We start from the raw sequence: 22,067 nt of genomic DNA, 5'->3' as shown, positions 1-22,067 counted from the left end.
GAGGAAACCGGAGTACCCGGAGGAAACCCACGCAGATACGGGGAGAATGTGCAAATTCCGCACAGACAGTTGCCCGAGGTGGGAATTGAACCTGGGTCCCTGGCACTGTGAGGCAGCAGTGCTAACCACTGAGCCACCTTTCTTCTTTGTTATTGGTCAGTATCCTGGAACTCCCTTCTAAACAACACCTTGAATGCAATGGTACAAGAGGCAGCACATCACCACATTCTTGTGGGCTATTAAAAATAATCAGTGCTTGTCCAGCAAGCACACTCTCATCCCATGAATGAATAAAATATATCATGCTTAACTAATTTTGTAAGTATTTTGAGGTAACAGAGAATATGAGGGTAATGTGGTGTATGTGGATTTCCAAAATGTGTCTCAGGAGACTGGCAAACAAAGTTGGAGTTTATGACATAAAATAGACATTTGTGGTATGGATGTGAAATTGGCTAAACTGCAGGACACGGTAGTTGTGACTGGCTGTTTTGAATTGGAGGAAAACTTTATGATGGAGTTCGACATAGGAGTGTGTTGGGAACCTTGCTCTCTTCATTATATGCCAATGCCTAGATTTGGTCTCCAGGGCGCTATTTCAAAATTTGCAAATAACACAAAACTTGGGAATTTTGTAAACTGTGAGGGCGATAAAGTACAATGTGGAATAAACTGGTTGGTGGTGTCAGCAGACAAGTCCAATGAAATTTAATGCAGAGAAGTGTGAAGTGATTCATTTTGGTGTTAATTTAGATTGTCTTTTCAAATTCTATGTGGTAGAACTCTAAGGAGGTGGAGAGTGTATATGTGCACAAGTCATTGCAGGTGACAGAATTGGTTGAGAGCTGTTATTGAAGCATCCAGGCTCCTGAGCATTATCAAAATGGGACGAGAGTATCAATAGAAACAAACAAGTGGAGCATTGCATTCAAAGCCGACCACTGCATTTGACCAAAGATATGAAGGCATTAGATATAGTGCAGAAAAGGTTCAGGTGAAAAGGTTCCAGGGTTATGAAACTTCAGTTATGTGAATACATTGGGGAAACTGAGTCTGAACTCCCTGACAACTCCCTGACTCCCTGTGACTTACTCCCTTCTCAAACAACAACAATTCCTGCTTGCAGGTACAGCTCTTCATGGCTGTATCATGTGGATTATGGGTTTTCATCAACATTCTCCAGCTCACTGAGGCTGCTGCTACCCGGTTAGTAGCAAGCAACCTCAGGTGGGGTGACACATCCGGTGAGGTACCTGTTTGTATAGGGAGCTAGCACCTGCGTACGTCATTGGCGCTTGATCCAACAAGCGAGTAGAAATTTATTTGCCTCCTAAAGTCATCTGCTCCAACACAGACCACTAAATTCTGGAAATGGTTTTATCTAATTATCAATTTCTGGTTTCTCCCTCCTACTGTTTAACAATGGAGTTTGAGCTTTGTCTCACAATCCTCATTTCTTAGTTTTGAAAGAGCAAGCTTATTTTAAAACTGAAAGTTATTTATTCTATGCTAAAATGGAGTATTGATTCAGTTTAGCTTAAAGTTGGCAAAACTTTTCTCACCATAATCTGTTTCCTTTTTAATAGACTTGTGTATTTGTATAAGTTATAATTCTTCCTGATTGATTTTGAAAGCTTCATTCATAACATGTAATTTTGGAACAGCTGCTATACTGATCATCAGGCATACTCCTGGATGGTTCATACCTCTCATTTGAGAAGTTAAAGTGGAGAGACGACTGTGAAAATAATTAATGTCTCGTTGCAGTATACATAGCTAATTGACTATTAATAATAAGCTAAGTATTGTTGCCCAGTTTATGCTAATATTTTGCATAAAACAGAAACCAACTGTTTAATTGACCGAGGCTCGCTCGAGAAGTAATGCAAATTTCTAAGGAGAAGCTAATGTTTTCATGTTGTTGCCACTGTTTGTTGGTATCTGATTTCCATTGTGCAATTTCACTTATCCGTTGGGGAGTGATTGTAACCAGAATCTTGTAGAGCCGTTGTGCATGTCTTTTGAGTTTTCCTAATTATTTTTATAAAATTGGGAAATTATAATTAACTTTGGTGTGTCAATGGTTCACTGCAACAACATCTGATATTGCAAGGTTTTCCCTTATGGTAAGATCATCCTGCATAAAGCTAATGGAATATGAACTCTGTTTCCTGATGAGAAGCAGGTTTCTTTTTATTGTGACTTTTCCAGTCAACCTCGATTAATTATCTTTTATAGGGATATGTTGAGTAATCATTAGTGTTTCAGACGTGATAGTGTTTAGTTACAGTTTTTGCATATTGCTTGTTTTAGGAGTGATTCTTTGTAGGTTTAGGCCATTCTGTATGAGATAATGACCATATTTAATGGTAACAATGTTTGGGATCTGTCAGTAACTATATTTCTTTTTCTTTTTTTTTAATTCCTTGAACTTTCAGACTCTGTTGCCAAGTATTTGTTTTAATGTACTGTTCAAAAGAAAACCCATAGTGCTAAAACACTAGCTTCTTTAAAATAAAAGGTGAAAGACTGTAGATGCTGGAAATTTACAATTAAATCATAAAAAGCTGGAAACACTCAAGCAGCCAAACAATATGTATGTAGAATAGCAGGTCATTACCCTGAAACAGCCCTTGCTTCGTCCACAGGTGTGGCCTGACTGACTGACTGTTCCACTAACTGTGATAAAATTGCAGAATTAATAGAAGTAGTTTTATTACTGTTATGTTCATACTAAACTGCAGCCACCTCATTCAATATTTTTATTACTTCTTCATTAGCTCAGTTGGTTGGATGGCTAGTGTGTGTTGCAGAGTGACATCAACAGTGCAGGTTCAATTCTTGTATTGGCTAAAGTTGCCATGAAGGTTGTTCCTCTTCAACCACTCCAGTTCCTGGTGACCCTCAGGTTAAACCGCCATCAGTCATCTCTCTAATGAGGGAGTAGCTCTATGAATCTCTGAGACAATGGTAACTTTATTTTCTACTTTAGTTTAGCAACAGACTTAATTTGGTTGGTTTTTCTTTTGGCAGATGGAGCTTGAAACCAGGCGTTTGGGCTCAGAAGTAGAGAAGCTACCATTGCACCATAAGAGTACTACTAATTTGATTAAAATACCACCCTATGATTAGAGGCAATTCCAATTTACAAACATCTGACTTAGGAACAAGATCCCATAGAGGCTATACTAATATTGTTTCAAAGATTCAACATTTTTTTGTACTTGCAGCTATTTTATGATATACTAAATTTTGTTCTGACTCTGTACAAACTGACTTGTGAACATACTCCAGAATGGAACCCATTCATAACCTGAGAACTTTCTGTACCTTGATTGCTATTAATTACTTCTTAAGCCACTCACTTTTTCTAACCAATTGCCAGCTAGTGGCAACTTGATTTCAGCCAATCTAATGCCAAACACCTGACAATTGGTTTGTTTAGGTTATTTTGGAAAATTTTGAGTAAATTTTTAACTTTTAGAAGTCATAGCACAAATCAACTCATTAGTGGTCTTTCCAACCAATTAACACCCTAGACAAAAAAATATTTTGAAGGGTGGCTCAATAGCTATCACTGCTGCCTCACAGTGCCAGGAACCGGTGTTCGATTCAAGCCTTGGGTGACTGTGTGGAGTTTGAACGTTCTCCCTGTGTCCGTGTGGGTTTCCGCTGGTGCTCCAGTTTCCTCCCACAGTCCAAAGATTTGCAGGTTAGGTGGATTGGCCATGCTAAATTGCCTTGTAATGTCCAAGGATGTGCAGGCTAGGTGTATTAATGTGGGAACTGAGGGGTTCCAGGCACGGAATGGAGTGGAGTGAGGTGGGGGGGTGGGGGGGGGGTGGGGGGGGGGGGGGGGGGGAGCGGAGCTCAGTCTGGGCGGAATGCTCTGCTCTTCAAAGGGTCAGTGGAGACTGATAGGCTGATTGCCCTCTTTCTGCACTGTAGGAATTTGGTGATTTCTGAGAAAGGACTGTGAGGAGGGCTTCTGTTGAAGTATGGACCTTAGCAGTTTTTCATTTTTAAATATATTTTTAAAGTTTTAATCATATTGCAGGCTATAAAAAGCAGAATGAAATTGCAACTGGCACACCAGATTTCTGAAACTGTTGGAAGCTATTTTTATGGACTTCCCAATCAAACCCAGATGTTCTTCTCTTTGAAGAATCTGGAGAACACAGTCCAGTCACACAGGACAGATGTATCTCCTTGGTGAGTGTGTGGCCCAGTAAGGATGTCAGCATGTAGCCAATTATCAGATAATGTCTGTCATCTTTACAAAATAGCTTTCTAGTGTACTGATTGTTTTCTTTGAAAAAGACCTTTTGTCAAAGCTTTTTCTCTTCTACTTGAAAGGACAATTAGCAAGTATTACCAATTCAAAGGAAAGGACTCCTGTGGCATAGTGAATAGTGTCTCTGTCTCTGAGCCAGAAGACCTGCGTTCTGCTTGTCTCTGCTCCAGAGATGTGTTATAACATCTCTAAACAAGTTGAGCAAAAATACTTGGCTGAAAATGTGTTGCTGGAAAAGCGCAGCAGGTCAGGCAGCATCCAAGGAACAGGAGAATCGACGTTTCGGGCATAAGCCCTTCTTCAGGAATGAGGAAAGTATGTCCAGCAGGCTAAGATAAAAGGTAGGGAGGAGGGACTTGGGGGAGGGGCATTGGAAATGCAATAGGTGGAAGGAGGTCAAGGTGAGGGTGATAGGCCGGAGTGGGGTGGGGGCGGAGGCGGAGAGGTCAGGAAGAAGATTGCAGGTTAGGAAGGCGATGCTGAGTTTGAGGGATTTGACTGAGACAAGGTGGGGGGAGGGGAAATGAGGAAACTGGAGAAATCTGAGTTCATCCCTTGTAGTTGGAGGGTTCCTAGGCAGAAGATGAGGCGCTCTTCCTCGAACCGTCGTGTTGCTATGGTCTGGCGATGGAGGAGTCCAAGGACCTGCATGTCCTTGGTGGAGTGGGAGGGGGAGTTGAAGTGTTGAGCTACGGGGTGGTTGGGTTGTTTGGTCCGGGTGTCCCAAAGGTGTTCTCTGAAACGTTCCGCAAGTAGGCGGCCTGTCTCCCCAATATAGAGAAGGCCACATCGGGTGCAGCGGATGCAATAGATGATGTGTGTGCAGGTGCAGGTGAATTTGTGGCAGATATGGACGTATCCCTTGGGGCCTTGGAGGGAAGTAAGGGGGGGAAAGTGTGGGCGCAAGTTTTGCATTTCTTGTGGTTGCAGGGGAAGGTGCCGGGAGTGGAGGTTGGGTTGGTGGGGGGTGTGGACCTGACGAGGGAGTCACAGAGGGAGTGGTCTTTTCAGAACGCTGATAGGGGAGGGAAGGGAAATATATCCCTGGTGTGGGGTCCGTTTGGAGGTGGCGGAAATGACGGCAGATGATACGCTGTATATGGAGGTTTGTGGGGTGGTAGGTGAGGACCAGTGGGGTTCTGTCCTGGTGGCGGTTGGAGGGGCGGGGCTCAAGGGCAGAAGAGTGGGAAGTGGAAGAGATGCGGTGGAGGGCATCGTCGACCATGTCTGGGGGAAAATTGCGGTCCTTGAAGAAGGAGGCCATCTGGGTTGTACGGTTTTGGAACTGGTCCTCCTGGGAGCAGATGCGGCGGAGACGAAGGAATTGGGAATATGGGATGGCATTTTTACAGGGGGCAGGGTGGGAGGAGGTGTAGTCTAGGTAGCTGTGGGAGTCGGTCGGTTTATAATGAATGTCCGTGTTGATTCGGTCGCCAGAGATAGAAATGGAAAGGTCTAGGAAGGGGAGGGAGGAGTCTGAGACGGTCCAGGTGAATTTGAGGTCGGGGTGGAAGGTGTTGGTAAAGTGGATGAACTGTTCAACTTCCTCGTGGGAGCACGAGGCAGCGCCGATACAGTCATCGATGTAGCGGAGGAAAAGGTGCCAGAGTAGCTGCGGAAGATGGACTTTTCCACATATCCTACGAAGAGACAGGCATAGCTGGGGCCCATGCGGGTGCCCATGGCTACTCCTTTGGTTTGGAGGAAGTGGGAGGATTGGAAAGAGAAGTTGTTCAGGGTGAGGACCAGTTCTGTCAGTGGAAGGGTACTGGTTGGTACGGCGGGAAAGGAAGAAGCGAAGGGCTTTGAGTCCTTCGTGATGGGGGATGGAGGTGTACAGGGACTGGATGTCCATGGTGAAGATAAGGCATTGGGGACCGGGGAAGTGAAAATCATGGAGGAGGTGGAGGGCGTGGGTGGTGTCCCGAACGTAGGTGGGGAGTTCTTGGACTCAGGGGGACAGGACAGTGTCGAGGTATGCAGAGAGGAGTTCGGTGGGGCAGGAGCAGGCTGAGACAATGGGTCGGCCGGGGCAGTCAGGTTTGTGGATTTTGGGCAGGAGGTAGAAACTGGCGGTGCGGGGTTGTGGGACTATGAGGTTGGAGGTGGTGGATGGGAGATCTCCTGAGGTGATGAGGTTATGGATGGTCTGGGAGATGATGGTTTGGTGGTGGGAGGTGGGGTCATGGTCAAGGGGGCAGTAGGAGGAAGTGTCCGTGAGCTGGCGTTTAGCCTCAGCGGTGTAAAGGTCGGTGCGCCAAACTACTACCGCGCCTCCCTTGTCTGCCGGTTTGATAGTGAGGTTTGGGTTGGAACGGATGAAGTGGAGGGCTACACGTTCCGAGGGTGAGAGGTTGGAGTGGGTGAGAGGGGTGGAGAAGTTGAGGCGGTTAATGTCGCGGCGGCAGTTGGCTATGAAGAGATCGAGGGCGGGTAAGAGGCCAGCACGGGGTGTACAGGTGGATGGGGTGTGTTGGAGGCGGGAGAAAGGTTCATCAGAAGGTGGGCGAGAGTTCTTGGTTAAAGAAATAGGCGCGGAGGCGAAGGCAGCGGAAGAATTGTTCGATGTTACGCCGCATGTTGAACTCGTTAATCCGAGAGCGTAGAGGAATGAAGGTGAGGCCTCTGCTGAGGACTGATCCTCAAAAATACTTATTGATTTTAAGGGGCAAGCCAATATTGATACTGAATGCCAGAGTGCTCATTGATGAGCAAGTTGACTCTAGTTAATAGTGTTTGCACAAAGTAGAGTGCACAAGTGAATATTGACTGATAATTAACTTCCAGGCTTTCTTTAAAATTTAAACATTCAGATTGAATCTACTCAAGGCTTTGCCCTAAGAAATGAACCAACAAATGGCTGTCACCTATTTTGGTTAGTTAAAATTGATACAGTGCATATACTTATTTAGTCTGTGTGCAAAGAATAGGGTTTGTATGATAACATATTTAGTTTCCAGTACAAGCAAATTTACCATACTGCAAGCTCAACCAACCATCCTAAATTCTTTCTCAGCATAATTCTTCTCTCATTCAGGATCATCAGCAAAAATTATCCAGTTGCAGAATCACATCTAATGTTGGACACTGTTGTGAGTTCTTTTTAGCACAGACTTCCATAAGCAGGAACTGCTTCCATAAGTTCAACAAAACCTTGATTCTCCTGTCTTAAATAGTTTTTGACCATAATGAAAGTAGTTTAGTTATGTTTCCCATTCTGCTGGGTGTTCTAATCACTTCCCTTCTACGAAACAAAAATGAAACAAAGGCTTGTTATGTTGCCTGAATATTTCAAGCTGACTATTTTTAAGAGTTTTATGCCGATCAGTATTAGACAAGAGGAGATTAATGATGGTAATGGAGGGTATTGGCGTGAAGGGCCAGAAGGAGGCTCTTGCAAATTGATTTAACGGGAAATGGCCAAAATATGTTTACTGCATTGCTGAAGAAACATACTTTTCAGTACCTTTTCCTGGAATAATGTTAATGACATTTAGGTTGTGTTCAGTACATATTCCCAAGTGTGAAATATGTTGCTGTAAAGAGTTAGTCAAATACTCTCATTAAAAACTCAAATTTAGCTTTAAGGGCTTAAACTTGTTTAATAGGGAAGGAAGCTCAGCAGGTGAAAGAGTTGTACTCGGTGAACTTAAAATATAGTAATTTGTGTTCATGTCTTTTCACAGTTAGATTAGATCTCCCACTATTCAACTGATTGCTTAGGATCAGGAAGATGATTCATTAATGAATAATGACAGATATCCTATTAATCTAGGAATGGAAAAGGAATCGTAATGAGTGGCTAATTTATTTTTTATGCCTTTTTGTTTACAATTTCCTTTACAATTTCAGTAAAGAATATGAATTTATCAAAAGTGAGGAAGCTGACTGGAATGTTTCCTGTAAACCTGTGGTCCATTTCCTTTGAGTTTTAACAATGGTCTGTCTGTATTTAATAAGATTAGTTTCTGTAGCACACAATGTCAGATTGAACGATGCGATTTCACAATTTTTGCAACTTATAGTAAAATTGTAAATTGTTCCAGAATAAGATTTTGAATTCATTTACAAAACTCTCTTCCATTTTTTTTTGCAGAATGCAGAGCATTACTTGATGGTACTTTGTCTGACATGACTTTTGGTATTACATACCCTGTTCATAGACAAAAATACAAATTTTGTACGAGTTTGTTTTTTTTTTGCTGGCACTTTATCGTAGAAAGCCTTTTTAGTCAACTGAAATGACAGCTTCTCAGCCACTCACTTAGTAAATTCAGCAGATGACCAAACAATACAGACAAAAATGTCAGAAGTTTGATTCATCTCTGATGCTTCTAGCAAAGTGGTGAAAAAACAGATTAGTCCTTTGTGGAAGTCCATGGAATCCTGCCGGAAACCTCAATAAGTTGTATGAGGTTAAGAATTTTAAGATTAGAAATGGGCTTAAAGTACATAGACTCAAGAGAAGAATGGTCACGTTAGTTGGGGTACTTGGGTGTTACATTTAGTGCTTTTGTGTCTGTACCTTTTTAACACCAACATGAATTAGGAGAGGAGAAAAGTAAAATTAGGAAAGAGGAGATGAGAAAGATGACTAAAGTAGATGGTTAAAACTCTACTACTTCCAGGATATACCACCCTGTTTTGGTGGGCAGCTCATCCACCACCTTAAACATTCACTCCCTCCACTTTTGGTCTAAATGCAATATATACATCAATAAAATTTACAACTTGCTGAAGCTTCTTCGACAGTCTGAAATCTTGGGATTTCCTTCCAAATAGAACTGTGGACCGCAGTAATTCAAAACGGCAGCTTGTTGCCTCTTAGCTGGAACATTTAGACAGGGGCAATAAAAGGTAGCATTCATAACGAGTGAATACATAAGTGAAAATTTGATCAATGTTCTGGAGGTTCACAATTGCTTTGTACCTTTTAATTCCCTGTTGCATCAGTAACATAATACACCGGTAAGACAATATTATTTTTGAATAAGATCCAGCCAATTAATTCAGGCAAGTATCATTAATAATGACAACATTCTGTTCTTAGAAGCTTGCATTTGTTTTGCTAGTTGTTATTGTTCATAATGAATTGCTTCCATTATGGAACATAGGTGAAACAAACTTTGCTTTATAAAAGTTGCTAATTTAGCCTTGTGTGAACAACCAAATTCATTTCAAAGTTTATTCGCTGCTTGAAAAAGTTTCCCTTTCTCTGCAACTCACTGTCGTTCCCCATATTCATTCAATTACTGATATCACAGTCTTTTTTTTAGAAGCAAGTTTTCTGTGGTTATAAAACTAATTTGATCTCTGCTGTAGAATTTCGAACAGCACAGCTTTTGGCCCACCATGTTTGTGCTGACAATGATGCCATTCTAAACTAATCCCATCTGTCTGAACATGGTCCATATCCACCATTCCCTGCCTGCTCAAGTGTCTGTCTATATGCCTCTTAAACATTGCTGTCATATCTGCTTCTACTACCTCCCCTGGCAGTGTGTTCCAGTTCTTCTGTCTACAAAATTACTCCAAAGGGCTAACAGTGACAAAAGAAAACTAGAACTGCCTTTCAAAAGAAAACCATTGCTGTTAGAATTTGTTGTACCTTCACGAAAAAGTCTTTCTTTTGCCGTTTTTAAATATTTGTGGTTAAGAAATAATTTCCTCGAGAATATACTTTTTGGATTTGTGAATTCAAGTGAATACTTGATGCTATATCAACTCAATTATTAAGTTTCCTCTTGATAAGTGTTAAATGATATAACCCACTGACATATAATAGATGAATGTTCTATTTCATATGCTACAATATAAACTGATTAGGAATTCTTTTTAATAAATAGTCATGGAGATGTATAGCACGGAAACAGCCACTTCAGTCCAACTTGTCCATGCCAACCAGATATCCTAACCTAATCTAGTCCCATTTGCCAGCACTTGTTCTAGTTTAACATTTTTGAGGAAAATCTTATTTGAGTTGTGCAATTTTTTCAAGAACTAACTTTTTGGCAACATTTTAATAATGTTGACAATTACTTGTGCTGACTCCAGGATGGTTGGTATTCAGCCGTACAGATGGCAAAGTTACATACCTACTGCATCACACAGACCAGGGAGTGTCCTGTTTGATTTCTGATCTGTGTTGAGTTAGGAATGGCATTAAGAGGTGTGAGAACTGATGGCAGATTACCTGGGAAAATAATTCATTGACTCCTGCTGGAAAGAGCACACAAATGGTTGCCTTTGTTAACAGCAACTTGCATTTATGAAACCTTCCTTGTACAAGGGAACATGTCACAAGGTGTGTGACTGTTTTCCTTTGAATTGAGAGTCCAGAACTATAGTGATATAGTTTCAAATAGGCCATGTAGTACTGACGTAAGAAGAAATTTATTCCCTCCAAGGACAGTGAATCTTTGAAAATCCTTATCCTAGACTGCTGCAGATGCTTAGTCATTTAAGTATGTTCAAGGCTGTGATAGGTTGTTGCGCATTAGTGGAATTGAAGGATACAGCAGGAAAGTGAAGTTCTGACAAAAGATAAATCGTTATCATCTTAAATGGCTCAGGAATATTAAGAGGTTTATTCCTGCTTCAATTTCTAATGTTGCTTTTATGTCACACGTTTTATGTTTTCTAGGGGTATAGTGAGGTAGAGGAATAGTTCCACAAAGAAAATCGCTTATACAGCATTATGTAAGGTTGTGTTTTGTTTTGTCCTGTTCTGCGATAATTCTTTAATTCTGTGTCATTTGCATTGTATGTGGAGAGAAAAGGTAAAGAGTATATAATACTGAAGAATCTATGATGAATCATTGAATGACACATGTTTTAAGACAAATGTTTGCTCATGTGCTCAGATCAGTCATTTTAAATACAGTGCTATGCTGGGAAATATGTGATGTCTCCGTTTCTTCACCTCCTCAGCTCACATTGGGATCTGGGTCTTGAAGCAGTTTTCGATCGCAAAGGTGATGGCAAGTTTAAAGCACCCTCCCGGCATCCCCCCATTTTATAAATTACCCGTTAGTATGTCAAGACTACCTTTCGCAGCTTTACCAGTGTTTTGTATTAATTCTGCTTTGGTAATCTTCAATATTCTAGCAGTATCATCTAACTTGAGAGAATCGTGAGTTGAAAACAATTGGTTCTGGTTAACAAAAGATACAACTTGTTTAAGATTATTTGACATAAAGCACTAAACTGTTAGCTTCACCATATGTGATTAATTAAGAATTGTGATGAATACAGTGTAGGAACAGGAACAATACAAATTTTCTTCTCTCTTTATCCTCTTGGATGCCATCTCAAAGGTCTGGTGTAGCCACATGTGATGCTCCGTTATCCACTCGTTGACCTGTCCAACTCCATCAGAAGGTATGATGAACTCAGAGATGGTAAGGATGGTGTCTCATCCACAGAAGAGTTGCATAGAGAGCAACCTGTGGTTGATTCAAAGGTGATACGACAAGCATAAACCAGTTCTGAAATACTCTGTCCAACTCTAGTATTTGAAGAAAAGGGAGAACAATAACCATCCGCTCCAGAGAGTAACATGAGAGTCCAAGGATATTGGTGGATATTGCAAAGCAGAAGTTGACTCTTCCAATTTACAGATGTCAAAATAGAGCTTAGAAAGAGAACATTCAGTTCATTGAGTCTGCTCTTTCAAATGGTAGACCAATCGTCATACTGAGCTGTCTTTCTGTCATAACTGTGTGCAATTTTTCTCTTTCACTTTCTTTACCTAACTCTTCTCCCCTTGCTTCCCCCCCCCCCCCTCACACTCTTGATAGAATGCATTCCAAATCTTAGTCAGTTCACCTTAAATTCGTGCTTCTGGTCATTAACTATTCAGCTGTTATCTTTATTTGCTCTTATTTAAGCCCATTATAATTTTAAACCCCCTTAACAAAATATCCATTTGGCCTTCTCTGTGCTTAGAACAGCAATTGCACCTTCTCTAGCCTGTTGATGAAACTGGAATCTTTTTTAACGCTAGATTAATTCAAATGAATCTCTTCTGTCTCCTCTGCCTTTTGTGTTCTGTCTGAAGTGTGGTGCAAAGAACTAGAATAAGTAGTTTAGTGTAACTTTCTCCCTTTTCTGTGCCTTTATAAAGCTGAGGTCCAGTGTGCTTTATTAATTGCTTTGTTACCTATTGAAGGTGAATCTGGACAAAATCTGTGTTTTGCTACACCTGTGTCCAGTTCCACGACATGAATCTCAAGGCATTGGAAATTGTACAGTGGATGACTCCTGAAGAAGGGGTCATGCCCGAAACGTCGATTCTCCTGCTCCTTGGATGCTGCCTGACCTGCTGCGCTTTTCCAGCAACACCATTTTCAGCTCTGATCTCCAGCATCTGCAGTCTTCACTTTCTCCAGTGGAGGACGGCCAAGCAAGGTTATGCTGGTACCGTATGAAATACTGGTTAGGCCTCAAAAGAGTGCTGTGTGCAGATCTTGTCAACACGTTACAGGAAAAATATAATTGCAGTAGAGAAGTTACAGAGGAGATTCATCAAGATCCTGCCTGGGCCAGAGAATCTGAGCTGTGAGGAAAGACCGAATAGGCTGGGGTTGTTTCATTGGAGTAGCGAAGTTTGAGGGAGGACCTATTAGAGTTAGACAAGAGTAAGGCACAATAGATGAAGCATGGCATAGGAAAAAGCACAGTGGGTCAGGCAGCATCTGAGGAGCGAGAGTGTTGATGTTTTGGGCAGGACCCTTCTTTGGGACTGGGGAGGGGGAAGGGGGCTTACAGCTAAATGGGGGGGGGGTGAGGTGGGGCTAGAGGAAAGGTAGGTAGGGTGGCGATAAGTGAGCGAAGATAGGAAATTATGGTGATAGGTTGGTGGGAAGTGAGGAGTGGATAAGTGGGAAGGAAGATGGACAGATAGATTGGGTTCGAGAGGGCAGATCTGAGTTGAAGGCATGGACCTGAGATGGGGTGGGGATGGGGAAATGCGGAAAGTGGTGAATTCAGTGTTCATGCCATGAGGTTGTAGGGTCCCAAGGCAGAAGACGAGGCGTTCCTCCTCCAGTTTGTGAGTGGCCTTTGTAGGCGTCAGAGGAGGCCAGAATGGAAATGTTCTCTGGGGTCGGAGGGGAAGTTGAAGTGGATAGCCATAGGAAGGTGGGGTCAGTTAGTGCGTACTGACCACAAATGTTCCCTGAACCGTTCCACAAGTTTGTGCTCCGTCTCCCCGAAGTAGAAGAGACCACATCAAGAGCACCAAATGCAATAAATGATCTTTGTTGACTAGCCGAATGGCCTTCTGTGCTGTTAGTGCCAATGAGATTGAGAGGAAATAAGAAAAAATAATTTTTTAAAAAATTCTGTTTCACATCTATAAAAAAAGAGCTTACATACTTGAATGATTGGTAGATGGAATTTAATTTAGATAAATGCGAGGTGTTGCATTTTGGGAAAGCAAATCTTAGCAGGTCTTAATGGTAAAGTCCTAGGGAGTGTTGCTGAGCAAAGGGATCTTGGAGTGCAAGTTCATAGCTCCTTGAAAGTGGAGTCGCAGGTAGAAAGGATAGTGAAGAAGGCATTCTGTATGCTTTCCTTTATTGGTCAGAGTATTAAGTATAGGAGTTGGGAGGTCATGTGGCTGCACAGGGTGTTCGTTAGGCCACTGTTGGAATATTGCATGCAATTCTGGTCTCCTTCCAATCGGAAAAGTGTTGTGAAACTTGAAAGGGTTCAGAAAAGATTTACAAGGATGTTGCCAAGGTTGGAGGATTTGAGCTATAGGGAGAGGTTGAGTAAGCAGGGGCTGATTTGCCTGGAGCAACGGAGGCTGAGGGGTGACCTTGTCAAAGTTTACAAAATCATGAAGGGCATGGATAGGACAAATAGGCTATGCTTTTTCCCTGGGGTGGTGGAGTCTAGAACTAGAGGGCATAGGTTTAGGGTGAGAGGGGAAAGATAGAAAAGAGACCTAAGGGCAACTTTTTCACACACAGGACGGTGCGAGAATGAGCTGCCAGTGGAAGTGGTGGAGGCTGGTATAATTGCAACATTTAAGAGGCATTTGGATGGATATATGAATAGGAAAGGTTTGGAGGGATATGGGCTAGATGCTGGCAGGTGGGACTAGATTGGGTTAGGATATATAGTCGCTATGGACAAGTTGGACCAAAGGGTCTGTTTCTATGCTGTACATCTCTATGACTTGAGTCACTTTCATTTGCTTTCAGGAGGCAAGGTATACAGATGGTCATACAGTTGAATTGTTCTCATTGACCCATTTCACTGTAGATAATAGGGAGTGGTCTGCCTCTTGATGATGCCATTGACCTTGCAGAACTTCTGTAAGATCTTGTTGTCAATATGATGCCCCGGTCAGTATAAATCCAATATAGAACACCAAAATGGACAAACCATTCACGGACTAACTCTCTGGCTATAGTTTTGAGGTGTTTTAAAAAGAGTGGGAATGGCCTACCTAAGCCTGGTAAAGTCAATGGGTCCAGGCCAATAAAATCTATTGCAAGGACCTCTGGACATCTCTTGTTGACTCGGGATCACATGCTGGGGTGAAGTCACTTCCCTACTTTGGCCAAAGTACACCTCTTAATTTTGACAGTGGTCATCAATATCAGAAAGCAAACTCAAGCCTATAAAACTGCACTCTAATCAGGCAGTGGTCGTTTCCATCGTTTGGTATGTTGCTTTATCTTAAACTGCTACTGACACTGGAGATTGTCAGGAAGGATGAATTGTCTCACTTCTTTCTCATTAATGGCACCAAGTCCGTGCCCATAGTGCAAGTCTCCTAAGGCAACATTTCAACTGTGATTCCCTGTGACATCAGGACTAAGATTCAACAGAGTGTTACTGACGTACTAATGAATGAGATCAAAATGAGGTCATCATCCTCCCTCATCCTCTTGCAGTGCCTCATCAGTTTCTGTGCCTGTTTGAACTCCTGTGTTGATTAATGTTGGGCCTTCCAAAGATAATGAAGACTATTGATAACCATTTTAATCAGCTAGAGCTCTGACATTTTTTTGAGATGGATGGTAAAATTGAAACCACACCCATCTCTTCCTCTCTGCACCGAGTTTTGTTAAATTTCACACTCACTTTAGGGGAATTGCTTATTGTTCTACATAGGACTGAGCCTCTTCCTGAAGGAACCTCAACACCCTCATCACCACCTACCCAAGGCCTAGATCTCCATGGGAGGCCCAATTAACTTAACATCTGATGAGAAGGGAAGGTTGTTGCACTGGATGGGGTCGCTTTGCTTGACAGCCGTGGTGGTCGTGGTTGTTGAGGGCAGCCTCTTTTTGAAGTGTCCAATCCTGACCCAAGTCTTACTTTGGAGTTTCAGGTCTTTTCTCCAAATCTTTCCAGGTACCTGTGAATTAGCAAGTAGAATATTAAATTCGGATACTCCTTCCTTCCTTCCTTCTAGTATTAAGAGTTCTCTACTTCAGTTTGGCCTCAAGATCCTATTTCTCTGTCAATGTCAGAGCCTGCAACATTCCTGGAGCAGCTTCAGCCTCCCTCTTAGATATTGCCGGTTTCAATTCTTCCCCAGTCCACTCCATTGCCATCAGGTACCTTACAACCTTGACTGCTATGACTAGTTCCTGTGCTGTGGAAGCCTGTCAACTGCACCAGAAGTGCATCATGAGATATGAACAGATGGACAGCCCAAAGATCATGAAGCAGGGTATCTTTATTTTACTGGTATCAGGTCATTACAAACATGAGGGAAATAAATGTTAAATTAGGAAGTATTTGCACGGAATGAAGCTAGTAGTTTGTCAGGTTAAGGAATCCTTTTGTCATCCCCTTCCTGCGAGGTCTCCTTCCCTCAAAGACACACCCCTTTTGCTTTTATAGTTGTCACATCTTACTTAGCATATTAATATCCATATAAAATGGAGTACTCATCTCTTGACTCTTCAAATTCTATATACCAATTACAAAGTCTAAGTCAGGAGAGGGCTGGAATACCCTCCACTTATCTGGATGTGTGCAGTTCCAGCAACACTCAACAAGCTTGATATTGTACACAGCAAATCAAGCTGCTTGTTTGGTACTCTATCTACTATATTCAAAATGCTTTGGTGCAGAGGGATCTGGGTGTGCTAATGCATGATTTGTAGAAAGCTAATATGCAGGTATAACAGGTCATAAGGAGGGAAAATTGAATTTTATAATTTCTTGCTAAAGGTAGGGAAGTGTTACAATTGTGCATAGCATTGGTGAGACTGTATCTGGAATACGTCATGCAGATTCGGACCCCTTGCATGAGGAAGGATGTAATTGTGTTAGAAGCAGTTCAGAGAAGGTTCAATAAATTAATTCCAGAGAAAGGATGTCTTGGGAGGAGAGATTTAATAATTTAGGCATGTACTCTATGGAATTTAGAAGAGTGAGGAGATCGAACTGAGATATATAAGATGCTAAAGGGGATTGACAGATTAGATGTACAGCAGATATTTCGCATTGTGGGGCATTCTGGAATGAGAGGTCATAATTTTAGGATAATGGCTGACAGATTTGAAACAGACGAAGACAAATTGCTTCTGTCAAAATGTTGTGGATCTGTGGAATTCACTATCCCGAAGTATAGTGAATGCGAGGGTATTGTCTATCTCTTCCTTTTTTAAAATTTATTCAGGTTTTTAATTAGATAAAGTTTAAAGGATTATGGGGAGCAGATAGGAGAGTGAAACTGAGGCTGGGAACAGCTATGATCCTGTAGAATAGTGAAGCAGGCTTGAGACACTCAATTGTCTACACCACCTTCTAGTTCTTGTATTCCTTATGTTCACCGTTCAGTCTCTTTCCCCCAGCAGTGCACAGTTATACTGGAAGGACTGCACTAATTCACCAAGACTGTTTTGCCATCACAATCTACACCAATGACCTCTACCATGTGTGAAAACAAGGACATTAGATGTATTGGAATACCACCACCTGCAAGTTTCCTTCCAAAAGACAGACAATCCTGATTTTTCTTTTTCCCTTCATTCACTGTTGCAGAGTCAAAATCCTGGGACTCTTCCTAACAGCACTGTGGGTGTATATACACCACATGAATTCAAGAAGACAACTCACCACCACATCAAAGAAAATTAGAGATGGGCAATAACTGCTGGCCGAACCAATGACACCCTTGACATTTTTTTAAACTTAACAGACATTCGGTTTGATGTTTTGTAATAATTAGAGGGGGAGACATTTCTTCAGCCAGAGAGTGGTGGGCCTGTGGAATTCATTGCCGCAGAGTGCAGTGGAGGCCGGGACGCTAAATGTCTTCAAGGCAGAGATTGATAAATTCTTGAGACAACAAGAATCTAAGGGCTACGGGGAGAATGCGGGTAAGTGGAGTTGAAATGCCCATCAGCCATGATTGAATGGCGGAGTGGACTCGATGGGCCGAATGGCCTTACTTCCACTCCTATGTCTTATGGTCTTATTTCCAACAGTTCTCATTATTTATACAGTAATCCCATTAGTACTCTACATAGCGTGGTCTCTATTTTGAAATGTTTTTCAGACACCTCTCGAGATTAGAAAGCAAAGTATTTACAATATATTTGTTCTGCTGTTTTTCCATTGTTAAAACTGTGCACAATTTTCACAAAGTAATAATTTTATTAAATTAGCATATAAATTAGAGACCTGCTTACTACACTTGTAAAACCCTCATAAAAATAATGTTAAGATTATGTTTTGGATTTATTGTTTTTCACATTCTGGTGACAGACATTTTGGGTTCTAACATTCCTTCCATGTAAGGCTACTTCATACCGGTCATTAAAAAGAATTTACCCTGAACTTGCATTAACAACATTGTGCTAAAATCACGACTGTTGATTTCTCAGTTTTCACAAGGCACCCCTAATTTTACACCAGGGCTGGTGGTGTCATTTTAAGCTTTTAAATTGTGGTCTCCGCTCTTCAGCTTGAAAACCTCTCTTCTACAGGTTCAATGAGAATGAATTATTTTATTTTTCTACAAAATTTAAAAGAAGGAAATTTTGGTCAATTCCATGAATTTAAATCTGTACAAAATCAACTTCCTGAGCCCTAATGTGTGCAAAATATTCCAGAATTCCAATATGATCTTAATGAACAGATGCACTATTGAAAAACAATTAACATGATTTAACTCTATGTATTGGAATGTGGAGAGAATTTTAAATGTTACAAAATACTTGCCAGCCTTGCTATTCATGATTGTGAGTTACAAAATTTATTTCTGAGAACCAGTTGTTCAGATGGGAAGGGTGAGAGTAGCCCACATGAACGCATTGTCTTTCTCTAATATGACATTTCATCCCTGGGTTCATCTTGTGATCCTGTTGAGGACCAGACCCCCTCATTTGTCAGAGTGCTGGACGTCCACCAGATATCATTTAGAAAATAACATCAGGAAAGGAAGAACTAGAGAATTGTGTGGAATGTCCTCTGTGTTCATCTGTTGTTTTTTTCACACAGTTTTTGTTCTTTTTCAATAGTTTTACACCACGTTTACCGAAAGCAGGAGAAACCATACATGGACACAAATTTTTTATTGGATTTGGAGGAAAAGGGGCCAATCAGTGTATCCAGGCAGCACGGCTTGGAGCCAAAGTGGCAATGGTTAGCAAGGTAAGACTAAAAATAAATTCTATACTAATATCTTGATGCTTTTTGTGCGAATTTGGTTGTCCCGTGCCAACTCCTCAAATTTCCAACAGTAAACTAAACAATACACTGACATTGCAGCGCAGAAGAAGTTGGTGTTAATTTTCCATAGCTCTTAGAGCAGGTTCATAAGACGTCAGATGTTCAGACTACCTCTGAAAGTTTCTGTCTCAAGTGGCCATCCACTTTTCTTTGGAAATCATTCATTGTTCTATCTTCCGCCATACTGGTGAAAAGAGATTTCCAGGTCATTATCATTCACTATGTCATGGAAATCTTTTTCTCACACCGTTCCTGTATCTCTTGCTCAAAATCTTTTACTCTGGGACCACTAAGCCCTTGCACCATTAGGCAATGTGATTGACTTTTCTTTTGCCTACCTTCTGTAGAACTATCATAAACTTGTCTATCTCCTTTCAAATCTATCCTCCACCACCTATCCTCCAAGCAGAATAATCCCAGATTCTGCAGCATAGCCTAGTAACTAAACATCCTCCATTCCTGAAAGCATTCTGGTAAATTACAACATCTTAAGAACTATTACATCCTTTCTAAAGTGTGGCTTCTAATACTCAAAGCTTAATCAGAAGGAGCAGGAATAAATTAAAATGTTCCTTACTTGGTCATCATACTGATCATGCTCTGGAGTTGGCTAAAGATGTTGAATATTGCGTCTAGTTTATTTTTCTTTTTCTACTTTTGCTAATTAGCATCCATTTATCATATATAATTGTTTTGAGTGTCATTTCTTTGTGCTTACCAATGTTAACATCAAACACCAATACTGTATCCTGTGCCTTTTAATTGCTGCAGATTCTTTTGAATGGGGTCTATTTCATATTTTCGTTAGCAGAATTTGTGGTCCCTGCATACAGGCGTAGACATAGCATGTGAGAAGCCACCTCCTCCATTCAGTACAATTATGGTTGATCCTGTGCTTCAACTCCATTTTCCTTCTCACTCCCCATGTCCTTTGATTGCCTGCGAGATCATGTCAATTTTAAATATATTGCCTAATAAAAGATTTTCAGCCCTCTGAGGTAGAGAATTCTAAAAGTCCCCTTTTGAGTGAAGAAGTTTTTCATTTCGGAGCAAAACAATCATGCTGTTATATTGACATTGTGCCTCCCTTTTCTGGATACTGCAGCCCGTGTTAACATGTCTGTCTATATCCTACAAAAAATCCTTTGGAATTTTGTACATTTCATTGAGTTCACTACTCATTCTAAAAAATTCCAGAGAGTTTAGGCCCAACATACTCAACCTCACATCACAGGACAAATCTCTTATCCCAAGAATCAATCTTGTGAGCCTTCACTGTACTAACTCCAATTCCATTATATTCTTCCTTGAATGTGGACAGCAAATCTGCAAAGTATTTCAAATGTGGCCTCGTCAAAGCCCTTCAAACCTTAGCAAGGCTGCTTATTCCTGTACTTCAGTCCTTTTTCAATGAATGTCAAAATTCCTTTTGCCTTCCTATTGCTTACTGTTACTACATGCAAACTTACAAAAATTAAGTGACCAAGATTACATTTCCTTAGCGCCCAATGATATTAGAACAATGTCTGGAGGAATGCGACACTTTTTATTGTGCCTGTATTAACATAAAACATTACAATTGAATGAGGGAATATCAAATGTCGTAAAGGCTTTCACCAGTCTGTAAAGTTAACTTTCATTAACTTATGGGAACCGGGGAAGACTACACCAGTAAGCTTTATTTTCAGTTGGGATTAAACAAGGGATGTTTGCCTTTCCAGCCGTAATGCATTTACAGTCAATACTGATGTCATCCAACTCTGTACCATTAAAAGCATTTCTCAAATTAGAAAATGTGGGTTGCTGTGGCTGACACTGCTGTGCTGTAGAATGAAGGTGATGTTTCTTCTCATCTATGTCCTCCATTTCCTCCCAAAGAATACTGCTTGTCTCACAGATCCTCTTCATCCATCAGATGTTCTTGTTGTCTGCTTCATTTGTCCAGAGAACACCATGCAAGAATTACATGGTACACTCTATGCTGTACTGCAAAAAATCCCCCTACCTCCGCACTGATGGGAACCTTCTCTTGAGAAAACGTTACATGTTCCTCGGTAGCTCCAGTAGAATGCAATATTGCATTCTGCTTATATCAGGTTGCATAACATTTTCCCTACATAGTCTATTGCATGCTGCGTGTGGAATGTGCAAGTGGATGATGCAGTTCTGTTGCTGTACCTCAGAGCCTCCTTATATGGCAGTTCATTCCACCTGGCTCATCTGGAGACATTCCATCAAAGATGAAAGATTTTGTGACGCCTGTACTTTCGCCTGGAGGTTACTGCTGGATAAATGTTTTCTTTATCAATTTCCGTGACGATTCATAGTATAATAAACAAAGAGACCAAAACAGACTCTTTCCCTTGGTCCACTGTTGACTGTTCAATGAGCCGAGGTGGGCAATATCAGAAATGAAGCAGCTCCTTAGGAATGTGATCCGTCAGTGTCACAGCACCCATAAGTGAGTGTTAGTCATTCCAATTCATATGTTAGGACATGGAAAGCAATGGGATGGACCAAATTCATATGTATTTTACAAGGCATTTATCATACATAAAGGAGGATATTTTAAATGTGGTAAGAACAATGACATCTTCTATCCCTACTGCCATCCCCTATGTGACATAAGAATGTCAACATTCTTTTTTTTCTTAATCATAGAATCCCTTCAGTGTGTAAGTAAGACATTCAACCCATCAGGTCCACACCAACCCTCCAAAAGGCTTCCCAACCATGCTGACCTCCCCCTCCCAAATCTATGACCCTCCATTTCCCATGGCTAACACACCTAACCTGCACATCCCTGGACACTATGGGCAATTTGTCATGGCCAATCCACCTAACCTGCATATTTGTTGACTGGGAGGAAACCGGAGCACCTGGCAGAAATCCACACAGACATAGAGAATGTGCAAACTCCACACATGCAGTCACCCAACGGTGGAATTGAACCTGGGTCCCTTGTGCTGGTCCCTGTGAGGCAGCAGTGTTAACCACTGAGCCACTGTACTGCCCACTTATCAGATTCATATCAGATAATGTTGAGAACATTTTATAGTCAAAG

At 41.4% G+C, this 22,067-nt stretch overlaps 1 protein-coding gene across 8 annotated transcripts in view; it reads left to right on the top strand.

Moving 5' to 3' along the window:
- Positions 1-22,067, top strand: part of rbks (ribokinase) — a 271,611-nt gene that overhangs the window by 39,273 nt on the left and 210,271 nt on the right. For 6 of the 8 annotated variants that reach the window (XR_011953324.1, XM_072551283.1, XM_072551302.1 and 3 more), the window contains exon 2: positions 18,793-18,925. Coding sequence is in view for 7 of the 8 variants with exons in the window: in XM_072551283.1 (XP_072407384.1) it covers positions 18,793-18,925 (133 nt within the window). In the remaining variant the exon portion in view is untranslated. Of the gene's footprint in view, positions 1-12,691; positions 12,713-17,168; positions 17,650-18,792; positions 18,926-22,067 lie in introns of those variants that run through there. The other 2 variants (XM_072551331.1, XM_072551321.1) reach the window with 2 other exon arrangements.

The sequence above is a fragment of the Chiloscyllium punctatum genome, chromosome 3, assembly GCF_047496795.1.
Source record: "Chiloscyllium punctatum isolate Juve2018m chromosome 3, sChiPun1.3, whole genome shotgun sequence".
NCBI classification, from domain to species: domain Eukaryota; kingdom Metazoa; phylum Chordata; class Chondrichthyes; order Orectolobiformes; family Hemiscylliidae; genus Chiloscyllium; species Chiloscyllium punctatum.
The sequence above is the reverse complement of the archived record's forward strand: the minus strand, read 5'-3'. Positions and strand labels throughout refer to the sequence as shown.